This window comes from Sturnira hondurensis, unplaced genomic scaffold, assembly GCF_014824575.4.
Source record: "Sturnira hondurensis isolate 20B ecotype Veracruz unplaced genomic scaffold, ASM1482457v3 Scaffold0011291, whole genome shotgun sequence".
Lineage (NCBI taxonomy): Eukaryota > Metazoa > Chordata > Mammalia > Chiroptera > Phyllostomidae > Sturnira > Sturnira hondurensis.
Genome location: NW_028083922.1, coordinates 1,510,229 through 1,530,752, shown reverse-complemented (window position 1 = coordinate 1,530,752; position 20,524 = coordinate 1,510,229). Strand labels below are relative to the sequence as shown.

Genomic DNA, 20,524 nt, shown 5'->3' with positions numbered 1-20,524 from the left:
TTACAAACTCCCAAAGCCAGGGCTGTTTTACATTTCTCCCACCCTGGATCTAATTACATCAGTAAATGCAACACATATTAAGTAATAAAGCATAATTACGAAAAGGCCAAGAAGTGCTACAGAGAATCGACCCTCCTGACACTGTGAGGCCGAGGCCAGGGGCTGGGGATGGCTGGACGGGCTGCCTGGGTTGCTGGCCCCCGGGATTTACCACCACCACTGAGGCAGCCAGAGGCAGGCTGGTCCCAGCAGGCTCATCCCGATGCTTGGAGACCTTATAGGAATCATGTGTGTTCTGAGGAAGGCAGCCTTCCTGTCAGACAATTTTCAGGCAGTGCAGTTTTCCCTCAAGTGGTAACGTGGTAGTTGCTACAACCTCGTAAGCTCAACCTACAAAGTACCCTCAAAACCAGGGCCTTAAATAATACAGGCAATGGTGACATACCCGTTCTTGGTAAAGTGAGCTTTGGTCAGTTTTTATCCAAAGAGGAAGAAAAGATTTCCATGAAACCAAAGGGAGGGTTTAAGGACTGTCATAAAAAGGTAGTAACTTTTGTTTTGCCTATCCTTAAAATGTTGGTTGAATAAATTGTATAGTTTCTAATTGCCAAGTAAGCCACTTGTATTTTGTTTATTGAAAAAGCCTCAAAATTTTTTTCAGATATCATGGGGATCCTGTTAGGGTAACTTGCCTGTAGTTTCTTGTGCCCTAGGCTTTTCCTGGTATTATGGTCGTAGAAAAGAAATATCAGATGCTCATTCAGTGGGAAGACAAAGTACCATGTAAGGGGCAGCAGCTGGCTTGGCCTGCGTGTCCTGAGGCTGGTCCTCAGGTGTCAGAGTAAGTATGGAGAAATGACAACCCAGCCCTAAGACCATAGCAGGGCCACTGAAGCCACCGTTGGACTGAGTGATCTCTCTTGTGCAACCACCATTGAGACAATGTCTTCTTTCACTTATTTTTTTTTATCAGATGGAAAAAAAGAAAGCTGAATGAAGCTCTGGAGTAAACCCGCTTGGGTCAAAATGTCATCTTCGCCACTTCAGTCCCTTAACCACCCTGAGTCTCACGCTCCTCATCATTGAAACAGAGCTTATTGGCATGTCTCCCTGTGATGGTCTCCACTCACACTTCAGTGATAATCTGAGCCTGGCTCAGTGCCTGGCACAGTATGAACCAATAAACATTTGTGATTTTTTTGATTACCTAAAGACTTTACACTTTGGAAGCACATAAATAAAATCAAAAACCCTCTGCATGTGTTTTCCTATAATGTCCTACAGTGAGAAAGATTTTGGGTATCCGTCCTGTTTGGGGCATATAATAGGTATTTCATAAAGTTGTAGATGGAACTGGAAGTACAGTTATTTTGGAGTATAAAGTAGGTGGAGATTTTATTTTCAGAAACAAAAGCACTAAAACAAATATGTGAAGAATCGTGTTGGAAAAAACTGGATAAATGCTGTAATATCAATGACAATATTTTATGTAGCTTTATCAAAAAACTTTATGAAATACAAATAATATTTCTGTCAAATTAAAGATACATTGTGTCAGTTTGTTGAACTGACCAACTTGACAGTTTTTGGAACACATGAAGGTAAATCAGAAATCTCTAGAGGGAAAAAATGTGTACTTTAAAAATGCTTAAGAGAAAACCACCTGACAATCTATTTTTGTTTGACCTTAATTTCCTGTTTTAAATTTTAAAAATACTTTGAATTCTAAAACAAAAATTATCAAGATGCTTTTAAATTGTTTTTGAATGGCAGCAAACTAAATAACATCAATATTACAGGTTTTCCTTTCCCTTGGGCGTTAAAATTGTAATCTGTACTTTCATATTTCTTGCTTTATATTAGCAAAATAGAGACAGACCAGAGGAGTGATGCTTAAGATGTTCTGATGGAAAATTGAGAAAACGATCTCCAGTGTCTAATTAAAAATTAGACCTGTCACTTAATAGTTATTGTGCATATTTGTAAGCTTCTATTACCAGGTTGCTAATAGTGTATGTGTGTGTGTTTTATCCATCCCAACAGAATCTAGAGCTACAGCAGTCCTCACCCCCTATAGTTGTAATCTGCTGGTTGACACCATTTTGTCCTACAAATATTTCTCTCAATGAATAACTCAGACTCAAACTGCATATTGGTAACTATATTTAAAACCAAAAAATTTGTCACATAATAAATACATTTTATGCACATGTTAACTTCGAATTTACTTCAGAAAGCTATTTACAATATAAATAATTATAAATGGGAACACTTTGCAAGATATCATTGACATAGCTAATGTTTTCTACTTTACATTCCAAAGTAAAAGTTCAAATTACAGATTTATACTACGATGTCACTAAAAACTTTACATTGCAAGATGGTATTTGAAATATTGGCAATCAGCATCTTCTTTCACAAATATAATCCTTTTTATATCATGTCAGTCAAAAAACAAACATAAAATATTTCATCTTTTTTGAAGTGCCTACTCATATGTTTCATTTTTTGAAATTTGTCCCCTTTGGAAAAGAAAATGAAAAAAGTTACAGTACTTCTAAAAACTTTTCACGCCATTTCATTTCTCTTGAAATGTAAACACACCAGGGTTGTTGGGTATAAACTCAATTGTGATTAAATGTGTTCCAGATCAGCAAATTTGGACAAATTTTCCACTGTACAGGTTTATAAAAGCAAAGCCCCATGCAGCAAAATTACAATAATTAAAACTATAAATGCCTGTTTTAAAATTATTAATTAGGATTTCTTATGTGAACCATCAGTTTTTGAAAAGCACAGCAGAATACAATCTTATTTCTTGCTTTACAATCGCATGTGTGCATGTTTGTGTGTAGACATACATGTAAATATTGTGTCAAATGTGCTGCATACATGTAACACATGTGTGGTGTGTTTACATCCTGTTGCATGTATGAATGTGTGTGAATGCATGTCTACACACATACAGCCTTTCTGCATACAATCTGAGAGAAGGAACTCTGAACAAACCCCTATTTGGACATGAGCACAAGCTTACTTTTTGAGTGAAGCGCTACCCGTACAACTTTTGTGTGCAAGAAATGCGCACCACACGGAAAATTTCCCCAAGAACATTTTCTATGTAAGATATCCTTTCCATATGTTTATAGCTGTTCTGTCTTTCATTTAAACTTTAGAATGATAATGAATGTTTTATCCACAATGGATTTCCCAGTAAGAAATAATAGATTTTGCTGCCTTGGAGTCAAATAAATTCCTATTTGAAAAAACCTGACATTTACATAAAAGTTGAATCACTTACTTAGAGAACCATAGGATGTATGTCTATGTCCTGTGATGTGAACAAGCTAGGGAGTCAGATTTGGGCATTCGAATGCTTTGAAGAGAGTATCTTAAACTGTCAGCTACCCACTGAGCCAGGTAAGTGACCCCAAAAAGGCCAAATCCTCAGTTTTCTAAGTATCAGCATTCACTCTGTCACTTCCAAATTCTACTAGTATCAATAGAATTTCATGGAACATCTTAGTAATATCCTGCTCTTGAAAGAGAAGGGGGGCAAAGGGGTGAAATGGGGAACCCCCATAATAGTGTCAGCAATGAAAAGAGAGAGGGGGAGTTATAAAATACCACACCTGTATTCAGAACGTCTCTATAGCTGTAGTGTCTTCTATTACATTTAAGTGTTCTAGGTCTTGGGGGGAAGGCCTTTTTCTAATTTTAAAATATCTCTGCATATTTTCCAAATGATCTTTTATTGAATCAATCTTTATCCCCCGCTTTTTAAAATGGAGCATATTATGCTTTTCCAGAAGATCCCATTAAAGCTGGTTTTAAGTGGATTCTCTGCCCAGAGGCATCAAGGGGCAGCAGGGTATAGAGAAAGTTAAGAATACCACCCAATGGAAATAGCCTAATCCCATAAAATAAAACCAGGACAGAGTGAGAGGGTTTACTGAAGGCAAATCATCTCTTGCCTCCTGTCTCATTTTGAATGTCATATCAGCACGGTGCCATATTCTTTTTTACCAGGCAATTACAGTTTTAGAAAGCTGGTCCTTTATATTCAACACAGTATGTCAAACGATGGAGCTGAAGCACACCTACATGTCTGATCTGTAATGACTCTAACAATAATATCATGCACCCAAAAATAATTTGTCAAGGCTGTATATTCTCAATAATAGTTTTAACAAAAGTTTTCCACAGAAGGGCAGGGGAAATATTCATTTCTTTCTTTGGTCATCCAAATTTTTAAACTAGGCTGGACAGGCAGATAAAACAGGCAATAAAGATATTCTTAATATTACTAGACGGCATGAGCTTTGTTTCATCTAATGAATTGCTATACATTGTAGAGCAATTGGGTAGAGCGCATTCCTACAAATCCCCAAGGTGATATACAAATCATGTGTCTCTCTCTATTTCAATCAAGTATTATGATTCTCAGTATTTAATGAAGTTATGGAGATCAAGGATTAAAATTAAAGCCAATTTAAGTTTAATTTTAACTGATTAAGTTATCAGGAACACACATATTTTACATCCCATGTTTTTAAAAGACACAGGTGACATCCTCATTATGAGGTATTACGTTCCTGCACAGAACAAAATAATGTAGATTATAACTATATTTTAATATATGTATGTGCACAGTACATTAAAAAGTAACCTTGCCAAAAACTATCTCAACTTATCTTGGGTCATTTTGCAATAATCACGCCATGTTGCAAAAAATGTGAGCTATATAATACTGTGGGCCTGTAGGTATTATATGTAATATAAATATGCTACTGTGAAATTATTGATATGTAAAGTAAATAAGCTGTATTTAAAACTGGGTCAGACTATCAAAATTTTAAAGGTATAATTTAGTTAATTCTGTTCTCATTTAAAAATATTAGACTTACCATTTTAAGGAGCATTATTCCTTCTGATTATACCCTATTTGCAGAGTTTATAATTTATTTCTTTCCTCAACTAATTTTTTCCATGTAAATATTCCACTGAAATTTCTTTAAGGACAGTCTTCTCTTCCAAATCAGTTCGTTTTTCTAAGATTCCATTTCCTTTATAGCATCTGTCTCTGACCTTTTCTGTAGAACGTGTACCATCAATAAAACCCATCTGTATAGACTTCCTTTCCAAAACACACCATATTCTTCAGACACTTGTGTCATTGAATCATTTATTCCTCTACAGAAGTCTGCAAAACCTTTAGCATTCCTAAAACCTTACTTCACATTGCAAAATGATCAAAATTTACTTTTAAGTATTCCAAGGGCTTCTCATAAATATTTTTCTCAAAATTACAGAATAGTTTTGCTTGTATAGTTCAATATGTAGTTTTTATCGTTTGAACTTTTTTGAAAGTATATGTAAGCACTAACTTTCTCACTGACTTGCACTTTTTCCATTGACAGCACAATGTTGCTCGGTCACACCCAAGACAAGTGTATTTCACTTCATGTAGCCACTTTTCTCACGTACAAACAACCCAGTATTCATCTCTCAGATTATCATCATTCAGATTGTCACCTACCTATGGATTGCCAATAACTGTGTTATGTGATGAAAATATATTACTAATCCCTGAGTGTTCAATGTCATGGTGTCTTCAAAATTCTTAAGTCAAAAAATTAAGTCAATTTCTTCCAATACTTTCCTTCTGCATATGGCAAGAGTTGCCGGCATGGAACTCCTAGAAAATATTAGCTATGAAACTTCTTTAATCACTTAGGTCACTTTGATTACTAGAGAATAGTGCATGAAATAAATCTTACCTATTTTTCTTTTCCCTCATCAGTTTCTAACATCTTCATATTGGCCGAACTAGAAAGCTGTCTGTAACTGGATGTGCCTAAAAGAGTCCATGCATCTGCTCAAGTTACGAAGCATCTAGACCTCTATCTGAGTACAGAGAAGCCGGGGTGATGGGTCTCACAGCAGAGTTACCTGATTAGCAAGTTCAGTTCTGCGGCACCACTGAACCACGGATCAGTAGAACATCAGAACTGCCACACAGATAAAGAAATTGGGGCCCAGGAGTGATGAGTGATGCATTTGTAGTCCCAAAATAAGTTACAGGCAGGGTCAAAACCAGAACCCAGAGATCTGGGCATCTAGTCTGCTGGTCTTTCTCCTGTTTCACATGAACTTAAGACCAAGCTTATTGTTTGTTGTTTGCAAACAGTAAGGAAAATGAGTATTTCACCTGTTCCTCCCGTCAAAGTACTATTCTTGCCTTTCAAATCCCCTATCAGCCTAAGCTTTTATCTTACACTCTCTCCTGAGGTTTTCCACATGTTGTCACATTTGCACATCTGTGCTTTGAAATCTTCTCAAACACTTAACTGCTATCATGTAGCACTTCACTGGTTTCTGTTAGTTTTCGTACTTATTAGACTTTTTTCTTGGTGAATTGGTTTGAGGTTTTTATTTGGTTGGTTTTATGATCCCCAAATACGCTAATTCCATATTTTGAACCTTAAGTTACTTGCTTTGAGATATTACTTCATTTCCTTTGGCCTCTGGCCTTTCTATCTCACTGTTTCCAATAGGGCACTTCAGGTTTCTGATGTATGTCCCAGCATCTCAGTTCTTTCTCTTAGAAGAACCCTTGCTGATAGGCCAGTGTGATCCTGTTCCTTGTCTAACTCAAAAGTAAGGTAAAAAAATCACCACTTCCTGATTGCTTCTAATGGATGCCACATGAAAACCCACTCTTATTCCATACCCATAGCCATTTCTCTAATTTATAGCTGAACCAAATGAGCTGGCTGGTTAGAAACACAAAGAAGAAAACAGTTTCCCAGATCTCTCCCTCTTTCTTAGTCAGCTTGGGAACGAACAGTTCTTTGACGATTGTAATGTTCTCAGGTTAAGGAAAGTTACTCACTTAGGGTGCACTTATACTACACAGCCCAGGTCTCTGCACAGAAAGTGGACACTGCGGTTTTTCCATAGCAGCCTGTGTGTGCGCGTGTGTTTAACTGGACCATCACAGCATGATGCTGTCGTCCATCAGTCCTTCCATGTGCTACACATGCTCACTTAATCTACACAATTATTCTTCAATTCAAAATTTATCTACTATGTTCCCGTATAATTAGAGGGGAAGTTTTTATATTCATTTTAGCTCCATTATCTGTGTATAACCTTGAACGCTAGTGCTGTTTTCTTTGATTTCAAAGGAACACGTGTCAAATACCCAGTAACTTAAATTATCCTCTCTAATAAGCTGTAGCATAGGAAATGCTGGTCATTGGGGCATGAAACTATAAATATGTTTTAAAGATCTTTAAAGAACAAGATATTTTAGAAAAAACATCAGCTTCCATTGGTTATTATAACAGACGTTCCCTTGTGTCCTTGTGCGGGGTCTGGCTGCATCCTTAGATGGGATGTTACCTCAAAGTGGGAGCCGTTACAGCCCAAGGAATAGTTTCTAATGGTTTCGCTGTCATATAAGTGCTCCAAGGCATACCCAGTCAGTGTGTAAGCATGCTTATCAAAATACTGCCGGTGAGGGCCAAAGCAGTTTGGAGACACGGCAGGATGGTCCCCTGCTGTCTGATGAGGAGACATATCCGAATGGAGATAGTCCTTAGCTAGGATCAAACTGGACTTTGAAATGCGATCCGAATTGGGACTGCTTATCCGAGACAGTGCGGTAGGGCTGTTGTCATAGTCATTTTCATGGGGACTCAGCATCTTTCCCTCTCTCTGCTGGATATGGTCACACGGTGAAGTGTTGGCAAGGGTGGAACCATGGCAGACTTCACCTGTAGGTGGAGCCTGTTGATAGTTTGCAAAACAGAGGGAGTGTTTTTTCCCAGCTCCGTTAATGGAAGCCAGTTGGTCTGAGGGTGCTTTCCTTAGCTGCAATCTGTTCTCTTCTTCTTTAATCATTTGCTGGGTAGCTCTTATCAGAGTCTCAATTTTGCTAGGTTCATGTGGGCTACTTTGATACGGCTCAGTGCGATATCGTTCACCTGATTCGCTGGCTGACCCAGGGTCTGGAGAACTGACCACACTATCTTCATCCCAGTGACCTCGCCCTAGAAACAAGAAAAAGTAAAAGGTAAGTGGTTTGAAAATGAACCCCCAAAATGTATTTCTTTTTTAAAGAAAACTTGTATCTTTCATTTTTCATATATGCGTCAATATTTGAAATAGACAGGCTCCCCCTATGACAGAGTATTAAAGTATTGTTCTGAAATTCACAGTTCTGTGGCTTTTAAGTCAGATGAAGACTATAACAAGATTTTTAGAAGGTAAACCTTGTTTGTAGGTTGTGAATGACAATTAGAAAAACAGTGAAGAGTACCTATACTCCATGTATGCACATCAGTGCCTGTCAGGCTGTAAATAATGAAAGAAAAATGCATAGATATGGCTTATTTTATTTTATAGAGAATTATCATATTAAATTGATGCTTAGAAGATGCTATCATTTGGGTTTGAGGGAGATGATGATATTGGCTGTACTATTTTCCCAATTCCAACTAAATCAACTAAAATGTCAATATTGCTAAATGTATTTTAAGTAGAGCTAAAACAAAGAATCTAAAGTTAACTTTCAAACCGAGCATTAAGAATATATATACTTTCGTATATATGTATAATATATGTATATATGTAGACACATGCATGGATATGTGTCTGGATATGCATGGACAATCTATCTTTGATTGTCCCAATCAAAGATATAAATATTGTATTCTCAAATCTAGTGGTAAAAATCTCAGTTTTACATATAATCATAGAGTAACTCATACCTTAGAATGTTTCTGAAATAAGGTAAAGGATAAATAAAAATGTAAAATGTTAATAACAATGCATTCTGCCCTAAGCAGAGTGATCTAATATGCAGGAATAGTGTATCCAACATATGTTCCATGAATTAAATAACTCTCAAAGCCTGAAGAAGAATCTGAATTCTCAAATTCTTCAAAGTCTGAAGTCAATACGAAAAGGGAGAAGAGGAACAGGAACACGTGAAAGCTGTAAACGGTTGAACGTAGCAAAGCCCTGGATCACACCATTCACTGCTTTCCTTTTCCCTTCTTTTCTTTTTTTTTTTATTCCTAATATTTTCTTCCAGACCATGTACATTAAGCCAGGATTTTCATCTCACTCCATTCTTTGGCAAGCCATTGTTCTTTGCCTTGGGTTTCCATTACTAGTCTAACAAACTAGAGAAACTCAAAGTAAAAGGGGAAAGAGAAAAAGAAAAAAATGAAAATCATAGAAGGCAGGCAGTGCCAGGTGGTACCTGGCTAGCACTTGGCCCACCCTCCTGACGCCAAGAAGAGCACCATCAGGGCCACTGGGTCCACCTAACGTCACTGACTGCTAAGGAAATGGGGAGTTTCAGCAACCCGACTGAATCCAACTTTGAAATGGACAGAATGGGCTCCTGGACCAAGTTACTGTAGAATGAACAAAGAAGAGTGTACTGGAACTAAAGGCCTTCACCGCCATGCCCATTTCTGTGTGTTCATAAAGCCATGTAATAATCTCGGGGTGAGAATCTCAGGAGGTTCTACGTACGTCTCCACCCTTTACTCACAGGGGTCATGGCGAGTTGCCATAATGAGGAGGGAAGGTGGCAGTTACTGGCATTTAATGCCCAGAGGTCCAGGAAGGTTAAACTTCCTGGGATGTGAGTGATAGGCCATGAAACGAAGACTGCACCCCCTCCCCCACCCACATGCTAACAGTGCCTTCAGAGACAGACACAGCTGGATGAGCCCCAAACCACTCAAGTCCACATCTGAAGCATGAGAATGCAGAAGAAAATAACACAAAAAATTAAATACATACATAATACAAGTTAAATAGACTTATTCAACAATTCACTTTAACTTAATTTCTACACTTATTTGATGTTTAAAATGGGAATCACTTTTACTCACCTATCCTAAATAAATGTATTTGGTAAACTACTAGCGAAATCAATACACTTAAAGAGAGCGAAATTGGTTTTCCAAATCCCATTGCTGTGAGTTTCTGTTTTGTAAATTCAAAGGAGAAAACCACTGGGTAAATCCCTGCAGTGTGCCACCTAGAATATTATAACCCTGCCCAGGGATCCTCTGCGGCGAGCTCAGGAGTCATTTCAACTGCCCTTACCGTGGGTCCTGTGGACAGACGCGATGTGAGGCATGCTGTTTTCATAGGCTTCTCGGCTTTCTGGGGAGGCCTTGGTCAGGGGCAGGGCTGCACGAGAGCCCCACCAGGGCTCCCTCCCCGCCTGCTGCGTCCCCAGGAAGTACCTGCCGGCCTCGCAGCGGCCTCCCTCACAGGCCTGGGTGTGGAAATGCCTCTCCTCCACCAGCCTGGAGGGGTCGAGCGCAAAGCCGTAGCAGAGGGCGCTGCGGTCAGAGAACTGTCTGTAGGCGCAGGACGCGTCGTGCTGAGAGCCTGGCCTGTCCGCGGGGTCCAGCAGCTGCGGAGAGGCTGTGTCTGTCAGGGGGCTTCCGCCCCACTGGCTGTCGTGATCAGATTCCGATCTTTCTGTGTGAAATCCCGAGTACTGAAACCAAGAGGGTGAAAAGCGTGCATTTTAAAAACAAAAACGAAAGCAGCCTTTTTACACTGCAAGCTCCCCTAAGCACACAGTGGGCTTAAGGCACCAACGGAAGACTCATTCCAGTACCAGCTGAGCACCCCTGACTTGCGATCAGTAAGCAGTCAGACAAAATCCTTTTCCTGCTGACAGGAGGAGACGAAAATAATTACAAACATGGATGGAACTAAATGCCACGCACTCTTGAAAGTGCTTAATGTGAATTACCAACCCTCCTCCTGAACACCAGTAGTTCTTACAATAACTCTTTAATGGTTATATTAGTAACCCATTGTATGGATAGGGAAGTTAAGGCACAAAGAGAAAAACCAATTTGTCCAAAGCCACAGAGTTGGCAGGTGGCAGCACCAAACTTCAGACCCAAATTCTCTGTCGCTACCCAAATGGTATTGCCAAAGGAAGAATCCAAGAAACCTTCATATATTACTTCTATTTGCTCTTTGTTTTCTGAATTAAGAAACAAAACAAAAATAGGATTAAGAAAAGCGTCAATGTGCTTGCAGCCTAACTTTTTTTTAACATGATTGTTTTAATCCTCACCCAAGGACATGCTTATTGATAATGCTTTACATGGGACTGTTAATGCTCTGAGGGCTGTGCTGGCTAACTCAATTGCAGTATAACTTTNATTCTCTGTCGCTACCCAAATGGTATTGCCAAAGGAAGAATCCAAGAAGAAAGCTTCATATATTACTTCTATTTGCTCTTTGTTTTCTGAATTAAGAAACGAAACAAAAATAGGATTAAGAAAAGCGTCAATGTGCTTGCAGCCTAACTTTTTTTTAACATGATTGTTTTAATCCTCACCCAAGGACATGCTTATTGATAATGCTTTACATGGGACTGTTAATGCTCTGAGGGCTGTGCTGGCTAACTCAATTGCAGTATAACTTTTAAAACGTCTTGCCCATATAAGCTGGCCCTGTTTACTGGGGTGTGCTTCTTGCTTTCTAAAGTGAACTTTAAATATGCATAGGATCATCATGAAAAGCAGCTGCTGGCCGTGCTATGCCTGTTTGGAATCATGCTGCTTACTTGTTGCCAGAGTATTTGGTCTGGTGTTGAAGGAAAGGTAAAAGGCTCAGCAGACCTTTCTAGGAGGTATGCTCAGTTTGAAGGTCCTCATGACCATTAAAATTAATAATACAATTTTTACCAGTTTTTGGTTACCTAATGCCAAACACAGGTCTAAGTACTATATAGAGATTTCTTGCTATGATAATAATAGCCATTCATTGAGAACTTATTATGTGCCTATCAATGTGTTAATCGTGTGTGTGTGTGTGTGTGTGTATAATTAAATCCACATAACCACCTAGACAGTAATACATCTTCATTTTACAGATGAGGAAATTGTACCACTGAGAGTTTTAATAGAATGGTACAGCCACCCCGCAGTCTATCTGGTCTCAAAGCCTGCACTCCACACCATGGTTTTACACTCGAGAGAAAACACTGTGAAGGAAGAGAGGAGAGAGAAAAGGATCCAAGGTCATAGAGACTCCAGAAAAGTGACAGGAACCCCTTTATAGTCTCAGGAACCAAAATATAAGTCCATTTTACATATTCATTTTAGCCCAGATAAAAGGAGGAATGGGTGTCTGTCGTGGCATGGGGTGGGTGGGGAGGGAGGATAAATTCCTAGACTCTAATAGAGTTCTTTACTTGTCATATGCTACTTCAGCAAATTTTACTCACAGTGAAACCTTCACAGGACAAGGTAAACTCTTTCCTTTATGCTGAGCTCACCCTGAGCAGAAGGAAGAATCCTGACTTCCCCACTCTGTGCAAATGTGCAGCCCAGGTTAGGGGCTCCTGGAGACAGAGAAATGAGGTACAGAAGTCTCTCTGGGGAGACTCCAAAATATGCTAATAAAGACAGCATGCTCGGGACAGAGTTCTGTGTAAGTTCTGGGTTCAAGATTTTTTACTTTAATTATTTGCCCAATGTACATATGGACTGTTGACATATTCCATCAAGAAAAGAAATAATAGTAAATCCAGCTTCTTTCCCTGCAGGACTGTAAATTGGGTACATCAGTGCCTCCCGAGCCCCATTTTCCTACATCACACCTCCACATGGCATCAGCCTTTTTTCCCATGGACACCAGCCTCTCTTTTCACAAGACGCCACCTTCACTGTCACCGAGCGACTGCTGCACCCCCTCTCCCTACTGCGTGAGGATCAGAGTGCCGCTATACATTTGCCCTTCAGTAACAACACCCACATACTTGCTTAGGAAAGATTTGGATCATCCATGCTAGTCCAAGCTAGCAACTGTCCAGACTGCTTGTTTTGATAAAAGTATAAACCAGGCCTATTTCTGAAGTACTCCAGTCAAGACTTTTGAGCCCTGTTGAGAGGGGGAAAAGCTTCCCGTGAGTATATATGGGAAAGTGCTATTGGCACAGCAGAGAAGAACATTCTGTCCTCTGCTCACAAAGAAAATTCAACACAAGGCAACCCTGGCATGCATGAGGTACACATCTCAAATTCTTTGGGATGCTCTTGAAAGAAGGAAGAGGGATAAGCTTTTTGTCAATAGTCAGGAAACTGCAACAGCAACTACACTGCCATTCAAACTGGCAGAAATCAGGTGATTAAGTTAGACCAAGACCTCACATTGCTCTAGAGGCACAGAGGAGAAGCCTAGCTGTAAACCTTTGTTTTTCGAGCCCTGTAAACTTGCACCCGTGTGCATCACCCAGGCCCTGAGCTACACTCGTCATGTTCAAAGGAACTGTACTAGAAGTGAACTCCATTGAAAACACCTCAAGCCCATCGTTTGAGCTGAACTATTTCAGGTGCTCATTCCGGATCTGAGGACAGACGGAGGGGAGAGAGGGGAGACCGCCGCCGGCAGCTGCATCCTGCACGTGCCGCGCAGCGAATGAGTGCTGTTCCGCGGGGCTCCCGGGTCTTCCCATACTTACTTCAGCCGCTTACTACACGCACCATCTTAGACAAGTGATTGAATTTCGTTCATCCCTAAAGGAAAAGGGTCATCGTGATACCAAAGGCTGATCCAGAAAAGGAGCTACTTAATGGTAGAGGCAGTAGGGACAGGAAGCCACGAGAACTTGGTCCCAAGACAATCTTGCTTGTAACACTCAAGGTAACCATGGACAAATTACTTTCTCGTCCTTAGCCTCACCTGCAGGATGAGGTAGTACTGGTTAGACTAGACTTTCTCTAACTTTTCTTTCAGTGCTAAAATCCTATATTATACTTTCAGCACTTGGTATCCTTTCTACTGTAAAACATGATTCTTATGCTGGTCCCTATATTTCACTTATTTAAAAAAGACAAATTATATAGGACTACCACCTGTGTCCAAGAATTCTTAATTGTCATGGTTATAAAAAGAAAGTTATGTAACTTATGTTTTTTTCCTATGATGTTGACTTTACAAGTATCTCAGTATAGCACAAATTTTGGAGGGATTACATGGTGCCTCTTGGTCAATACATTACTACATTCTAGAGGCTTCTGAGTAGGAAGAGTAATGGTAGCCATTTGAATCTGTATCTCTTTACACATCCTTCCCCTAGAACCTATAAGGTCATCAAGAAGCACAAGTTAAATCACTGGTGACCCATGCTATCAGCATTACTAAGAGGTAAAAAACATGCCAAACTTCAAATAAATTATAAGCTTAAAGCAAAGTACAATGGCAGCTGCCATGAGCCTGTGGGAGCGGAGAGAAGAATAAGGGGGAGCTTAAAAGACTCCATGAAAGAGAGAGAGAGAGAGAGCGCGCACACATGAGCTTAGGACATTGGCAAAACAGACAAAATCATCACAAGCGCCGAAATACGAGAGCATCATCACCCACAGCCCTGGCCACAGTATAAGGGCTCAAAATCAAGCAAAATCTGAAGTGGCAATTTCAGACAAGTGTCATTTCCATAAGAGACGAAAGTAAATCGAGAATCAAGAAAGTAAATCGAGTGTGTCCATCACACAAAGCAGTGAAAAGAAAGAAGGAAGAGGGGAAACCAAGGGTCCAGCAACCAGGAAAGAAAAACAAGACAGGCAAATCCCATCTTTCCTCCTTCCTCTCTCTACCACCATCACCATCCATGTACAAACTGTATTTCACAGACTGACAGGAAAGAGTACTCTGGAAATAGTAGCCCAGTCCATAAAATGCCAAGGAATGGGGGGAAAAAATTAAACTCCTATTAAAACTCCTGTAGGAAAATACAGGAAAATGCAAGTACAAATGTCCCAGCTGGATAAAAATTCTCATCAAGTAACCAACCACAAAACAAAGGAAAATCACAAGACAACAAACACTCCAAATTGTAATAAGTGCCCTCAACAAGCATTCGGAGACACACACACATGACATGCACGCATGGGCACAGCTCCCGGAATCACAAATTTAAAACTAAGAAATGGACAAAGAAAAAACACCTGACAATAACCACAAAACAGGGGGAAATGCAATAAACACCGACCAATGTCAAAGAAATGGAATAAATATTTATTTACATTACAAATAGTGCAATTATAAATTACAAATTATGAAAAGGGAAATAGAGTTAAATGAAAATTTAAAAAGAGAAATTGAATAAAGGCTAGAAAACATGTAAGGAAACAGAAATTGAATAGAGAAAATAAAAAATCAAAGTTAAAAGGAGATAGGAAGTTTTCAATATACATATAACATTTATATAGAAGGAAAAGGAACTAGAATTGTTAAAAACAATTTGAAAAAGAATGATGAAGTAAGAGAATCTATCCACCCAACTCAAGACTTACCATATGGCTACAGTAATCATAACTGTGTGGTATTTCTGGAGAAATAAATACATAGATCAGTATTTATTAGAACAAAACAGAGAACCCAGAAGTAGACCCACACAAATATGCCCAACTGATTTTTGACACAAATGCAAAAAGCAATTCAATGAAGGAAAAACAGACTTAACAAATAATGCCTGAGTAACTAAATATCCACAGGCAAAAATAAAATGAACCTCAATCTAAGTCTCATAACTTACACACAAATTAAATGTAAAAGGTAAAATTATAAAGCTTTTAGAAAATAACATGAAAGAAAAATTTTAAGATATGTGGCTAAAAAAGACTTCTTAGACTTGATACCAAAAGCACAATGCATAAATGAAAACTGATAAATTAGATGATCCAAATTATAAACTTTTGTTCTGCAAATCGCCTTATTAAGGGGATAAAAAGATAAGCTACAGAGAGGGAAAAATATTGCAAACCACATATCAAACAAAGTACTAGTATCTAGAATGTATAAAGAAATCCCCAGATTCAGCCCTGGCTGGCGTAGCTCAGTGGATTGAGCGCGGGCCTGCGAACCAGACAATCGGGGTTCGATTTCCAGTCAGGGCACATGCCTGGGTTGCAGGCCGGTTCCTTGCAGGCTAACTACCAGCAGGGGATGCACAAAAGGCAACCATACATTGATGTTTCTCTCCCTCTCTCCTTCCCCTCTAAAGATACATAAGTAAATAAAATCTTTAAAAAAAAAGAAATCCCCAAATTCAGTAATTAAAAAAAATGAGCAAAAGACATGACAAGACATTTCACCAAACAGGTAAACAGATGACAAATAATCACATGAAAAGATGATCAACAACATTAGCAATTAGGGAGATGCTAATTAAAACCACAATTAAATATTACTGCATTCCCATTAGACTGACTAAAATAGCAAATAGTAACAATACCAAGTGCTGACAAAGACACTGGAAAACTGGACCACTTGTACATTGCTGGTGGGAATGTAAGTATACACCCTTTCTAGAAACCAGCTTGGGAGTTTTTAAATAAACTTAATGTGTAACTACCATGTGCAATCTTGGATATCTTTTTCCAGATAAGTGAAAATTATATTGATACAAAAACCTGTACATGAGTGTCTATAGCAATACTGTTTCCCACTTCCTGGCTCTCATTGTTCTCTTTTTAAATTTTTTTAAATACTCACTTGAGGATATATTTGTTGATTTTAGAGAGAGAAGAAGGGGGAGGAGAAAGAGAGAGAGAAAGAGAGAAACATTTATATGGAAATATTAATTGCTTCCTAAATGCATCCCAACTAAGAATCAAGCCCACAACCTAGGCATATGACCTGACCGGAAATTGAACTCACAGTTTTTCATTAATGGGACCACTCTACAACCAACTAATCCCGTCAACCAGGGCTGTTCCCATTCTTTTTTTAAAATTATTTTAAATTATGGCAATATATGCATAACAAAACTTTCAAACTTACCCATTTTTAAGTGTACAGTTTAGTGGCAGTAAGTACAATACATTCATATTTCTGTGTAACCATTATCACCAACCATCCCCAGAACTCTATCTTGCAAAACAGAAACTCTATGCCTGTTAAATAACAACTCTGATAACTCTCCAGGCCTTGGAAACCACCCTTCTACTTCCTGCCTTTCTGACAGAGGACAAATGAATGAGCCCCAGAAACTCCCAACCTCACCTAGGGTCAGGGGCTCTGAAAACCTAGCCATCTCAGAGATCTTTCTGAAATCTTATCTAATTATGTCACTCTCTTGCTTAAAAAATATGTTCTTCTGTCTTTCTGTCCACTCATCAAATAACACAGCAATATCACCTATTTAAAGCAGAAATTATAGGAGATAAAAGGAGAAATAGACAACCAAATAATAGGAAAGTAAGACACTATTCTCAGTACAGAAAAAATAAAGTAGATAAAAATAATAATAAGAAGAAAAACTATACAAGACTTATAAAACAAAATCAATCAGTTAAATGTTATGGCTATATATCAAACTTTACACACTGATAATAAAGAATCAATCTTAGTGTACATAATTAATCATCAAAATTAATTAAAATGTATTAGGCCATAAATAAAACTTCATTAAATTTCATGAAGTAGAAATATTATAAACAATGATCACAATAAATAAAAAAAGAAAAATTTAAAAGCCTTTCTGCCCTGGTTGGCGTAGCTCAGTGAATTGAACGAGGGCCTGCAAACCACACGATCATGGTTCGATTCCCAGTCAGGGCACATGCCTGGGTTGTGGGCCCGTTCCCAGGAGGGAACGCACAAGAGGCAACCATACATTGATATTTTTCTCCCTCTCTCCTTCCCTTCTCCTCTAAAGATAAACAAATAAAATCTTTTTTTTAAAAAAGCCTTTCCATCTGGGAAAAAAGCTATTAAATAACTTTGGAGGAAATAGGCAAATATAAAGATGAACTACAGAATTTCTGGGGGAAAGTTAATAAAAATAGTACATATTTGGACTTATGGGATACACAGCTTAGACACCTGAATCAACAAAAATAAAATGAAACATAAATTCAGTTCTCAATTCAAAAGTGAGAAAAATAACAAAAGAAGACAAAAGAAAGCACAATAAAAATGGTCAAAAGACAAACTGACTATTCACAGAAAAAATATTAAAATAGCCCTTGAACATATGAAAAGATATTTAATTTTTAAGAAGATAAATGCAAATTAAAGCAATGTGGGGATACCAACATTGTCTCAGTGATCAGATTAGCAAAAATCCAAAAGCTTGACAACGCGTAGTCGGGCAGAGGGTGGAGGACCGGTGCTCCCACATATTGCTGGGGGAAATGCAAACTGACACGACCTCCATGGAGGGGAAGTTGGCAACTCCTCACAAGAAAATGCAGTTTTCCACTTCTAAAGAACACAATTAGGCCAAGCAATACACATCCAAGATAAAGAAGCATCATATATGGAACCCACTCAAAACTGGTTCAGAAAAAAATTAATGAGGCAAGATGGAGGGGGGAAAAGAGAGAGAAAATAACAAAGTAAATATGGCAAAATTAACATTAAGAACTAATAAACGTAGGTGTATATACAGGAATACTTTACTATTCTTGCAATTCTTCTTTGTGATTAAATCATTTCAAAATAAATGTTTTAAAATAGAAAAATCTTATGTAGTAAACTTATTTTTATAGAATAATTAGAGACAAAGCCATTTATTAAAAATTTTCTGAAGAAATGGAAAATTGCTCTATAACTGAACTATTTAAATATCTTTGTATTTCTTGATTATTAATATATTGTGCATAAAAATGTAATTTAAAGTTACTGACTAGGGATTCTAGTAAAAACAGCATTGGGCTCAAATATGGAAGGACCCTGATCTACTATTATCCAATATGATTTGTAGAAAAGATCACTTTCCTCGTGCCTTGATTTTTGCATCTTCATGACAGAAACAGACTATCCACATTACAGGGTTGTAGTGAAGATCAAAACAACAATACGCATCAAAGCAGTCTTAAAATGCAAATGTGTTTCAGATATGTACATTGCAAGTGCAGCTTCTTGATTAATGACTTTCGCCGTCTTCAAAAACTGATTTTTCTCCTAGACTATATTTTTTAGAGACTATATATTCAGTGCCAGCCTACAGGCATGTAAGAGATAAAACATATATGTTAAAGGATAAGATATCAACATCCCAACTGCAAAAAGAAAGCTGTTGACTGGCCAGTTTCCTTAACACTAGGCCTTTCTTCCAAATACTCTGATTTTCAAAGCTAAAATGCACTCTGGTACCAACAATTGTTACCACCTAAACTTTGATTAAAAGTCCAAAGGTCCATTTTAAAAGGTAGAAAGACAGTGAGAACTATGATCCATCAGAATACATCCAGGAGCTAGAGATGTTTCCCTGTGATGGCTGGTGTCCATACAACCTCCATGGAGAACAAGAGCACGTTCTGGGAGCGGTAGAACATCTGCTCTGCCTTTGAAAAGGTAACACTTTCCCTTATATTAAAGGCCATGGAACTGAATGATTTAACTTCCTATTTTAACTAGGTACGTTAATCAAGTGAAGAAAGTTAATTAATTTTGAAAATTAATTTTTGGTTGATTTTGCTAAAACCTCTCTTTTTCTTTTAAAAAAATTGGTTGTCATTCAGAATGTTCTGCACCTTAATTTACCCATATTTCTTATTTAAAATTTATTTTTCAAAGCAGACACTCATTTTGGCAAATTCAAAAGTGGGTCAGGTGAAGGCTGCCCTGGTTCCCAGAAACATGACACCAAATGCCACTCTCCAAAGGTAGGCTAAAGCTGACAGGCAAAGAGCTTGAACGACCATCACAATTGACACCCATACCCCCAGCGCCCCTTTGGGATGCAGCTCATGCAAGGCTCATTTCTTCTAGAAGAGTCTAATATGTCATCTGGTAAAAGGTCTGAACCATCATTTGGGGCTTTCTGCGCATCCAGTGGGAACTACTTACAATAATTCCTCCTATAACTTGTTCTAACATTTGAGTGCCTACTCTTTGCAAGGCAATGTGTGGAGTGATGTGAGAAGCACAGCCCCACCTTCCAGGTGTTCACATCAGGAGGATTATAAATAATTTTATAAATAAATAAAGTTATGTTAGCAAAATATAACTTTAATACAAGTTAGGAAATGCCAAGGACCCAAAGAGAGAAAAACGTTATAGTTTAGGAGTCCACAGAAGGGGGCCATTACTCTGTCTTTTAACACTGTGATTGCTCAGGAAGAGAAAATGAACTATGACTGCCTAAAAGGCAATTTACTATATGATTTGTGGGTGCTGACTAATACCCATAACAACAATAACTATCGTTATCAAATACTTGTTATATGTTAGTCACTATGCTGAGATCCTATAGACATTATCTTATTAAATGCTAAAAACATCTTAAAAGTATTATCAATTCCTTTACAGATGCAGCAAGTGAAGCTCAAAAAAAAATTTGCCCATTGTCACACAATTATGAAGTTTAAGAGGAAGGATACAATCCTAGATCCCTCACTCTTTCCAGTACCACAGGCTCCTCTAGATTTAGGTACTTACATAACAATGATGGCAGTGTCCCACCCTCCAAGCAGTAATGCATCCCAAGCCCCCAGGAATATCTATCCAA

General features: G+C 38.3%; 1 protein-coding gene across 2 annotated transcripts in view; it reads right to left on the bottom strand.

The window, feature by feature from the left end:
- Positions 1–2,571: 2,571 nt before the first annotated feature.
- SIM1 (SIM bHLH transcription factor 1) overlaps positions 2,572–20,524 on the bottom strand; it is a 72,363-nt gene continuing 54,410 nt past the window's right edge. For both annotated transcript variants that reach the window (XM_037059709.1, XM_037059708.1), the window contains exons 11-12: positions 10,135–10,537; positions 2,572–8,057 (exon numbers count right to left, since the gene is read on the bottom strand). In XM_037059709.1, the coding sequence (XP_036915604.1) occupies positions 7,327–8,057; positions 10,135–10,537 (1,134 nt within the window). In that variant the 3' untranslated portion in view covers positions 2,572–7,326. The remainder of the gene's footprint in view (positions 8,058–10,134; positions 10,538–20,524) is intronic.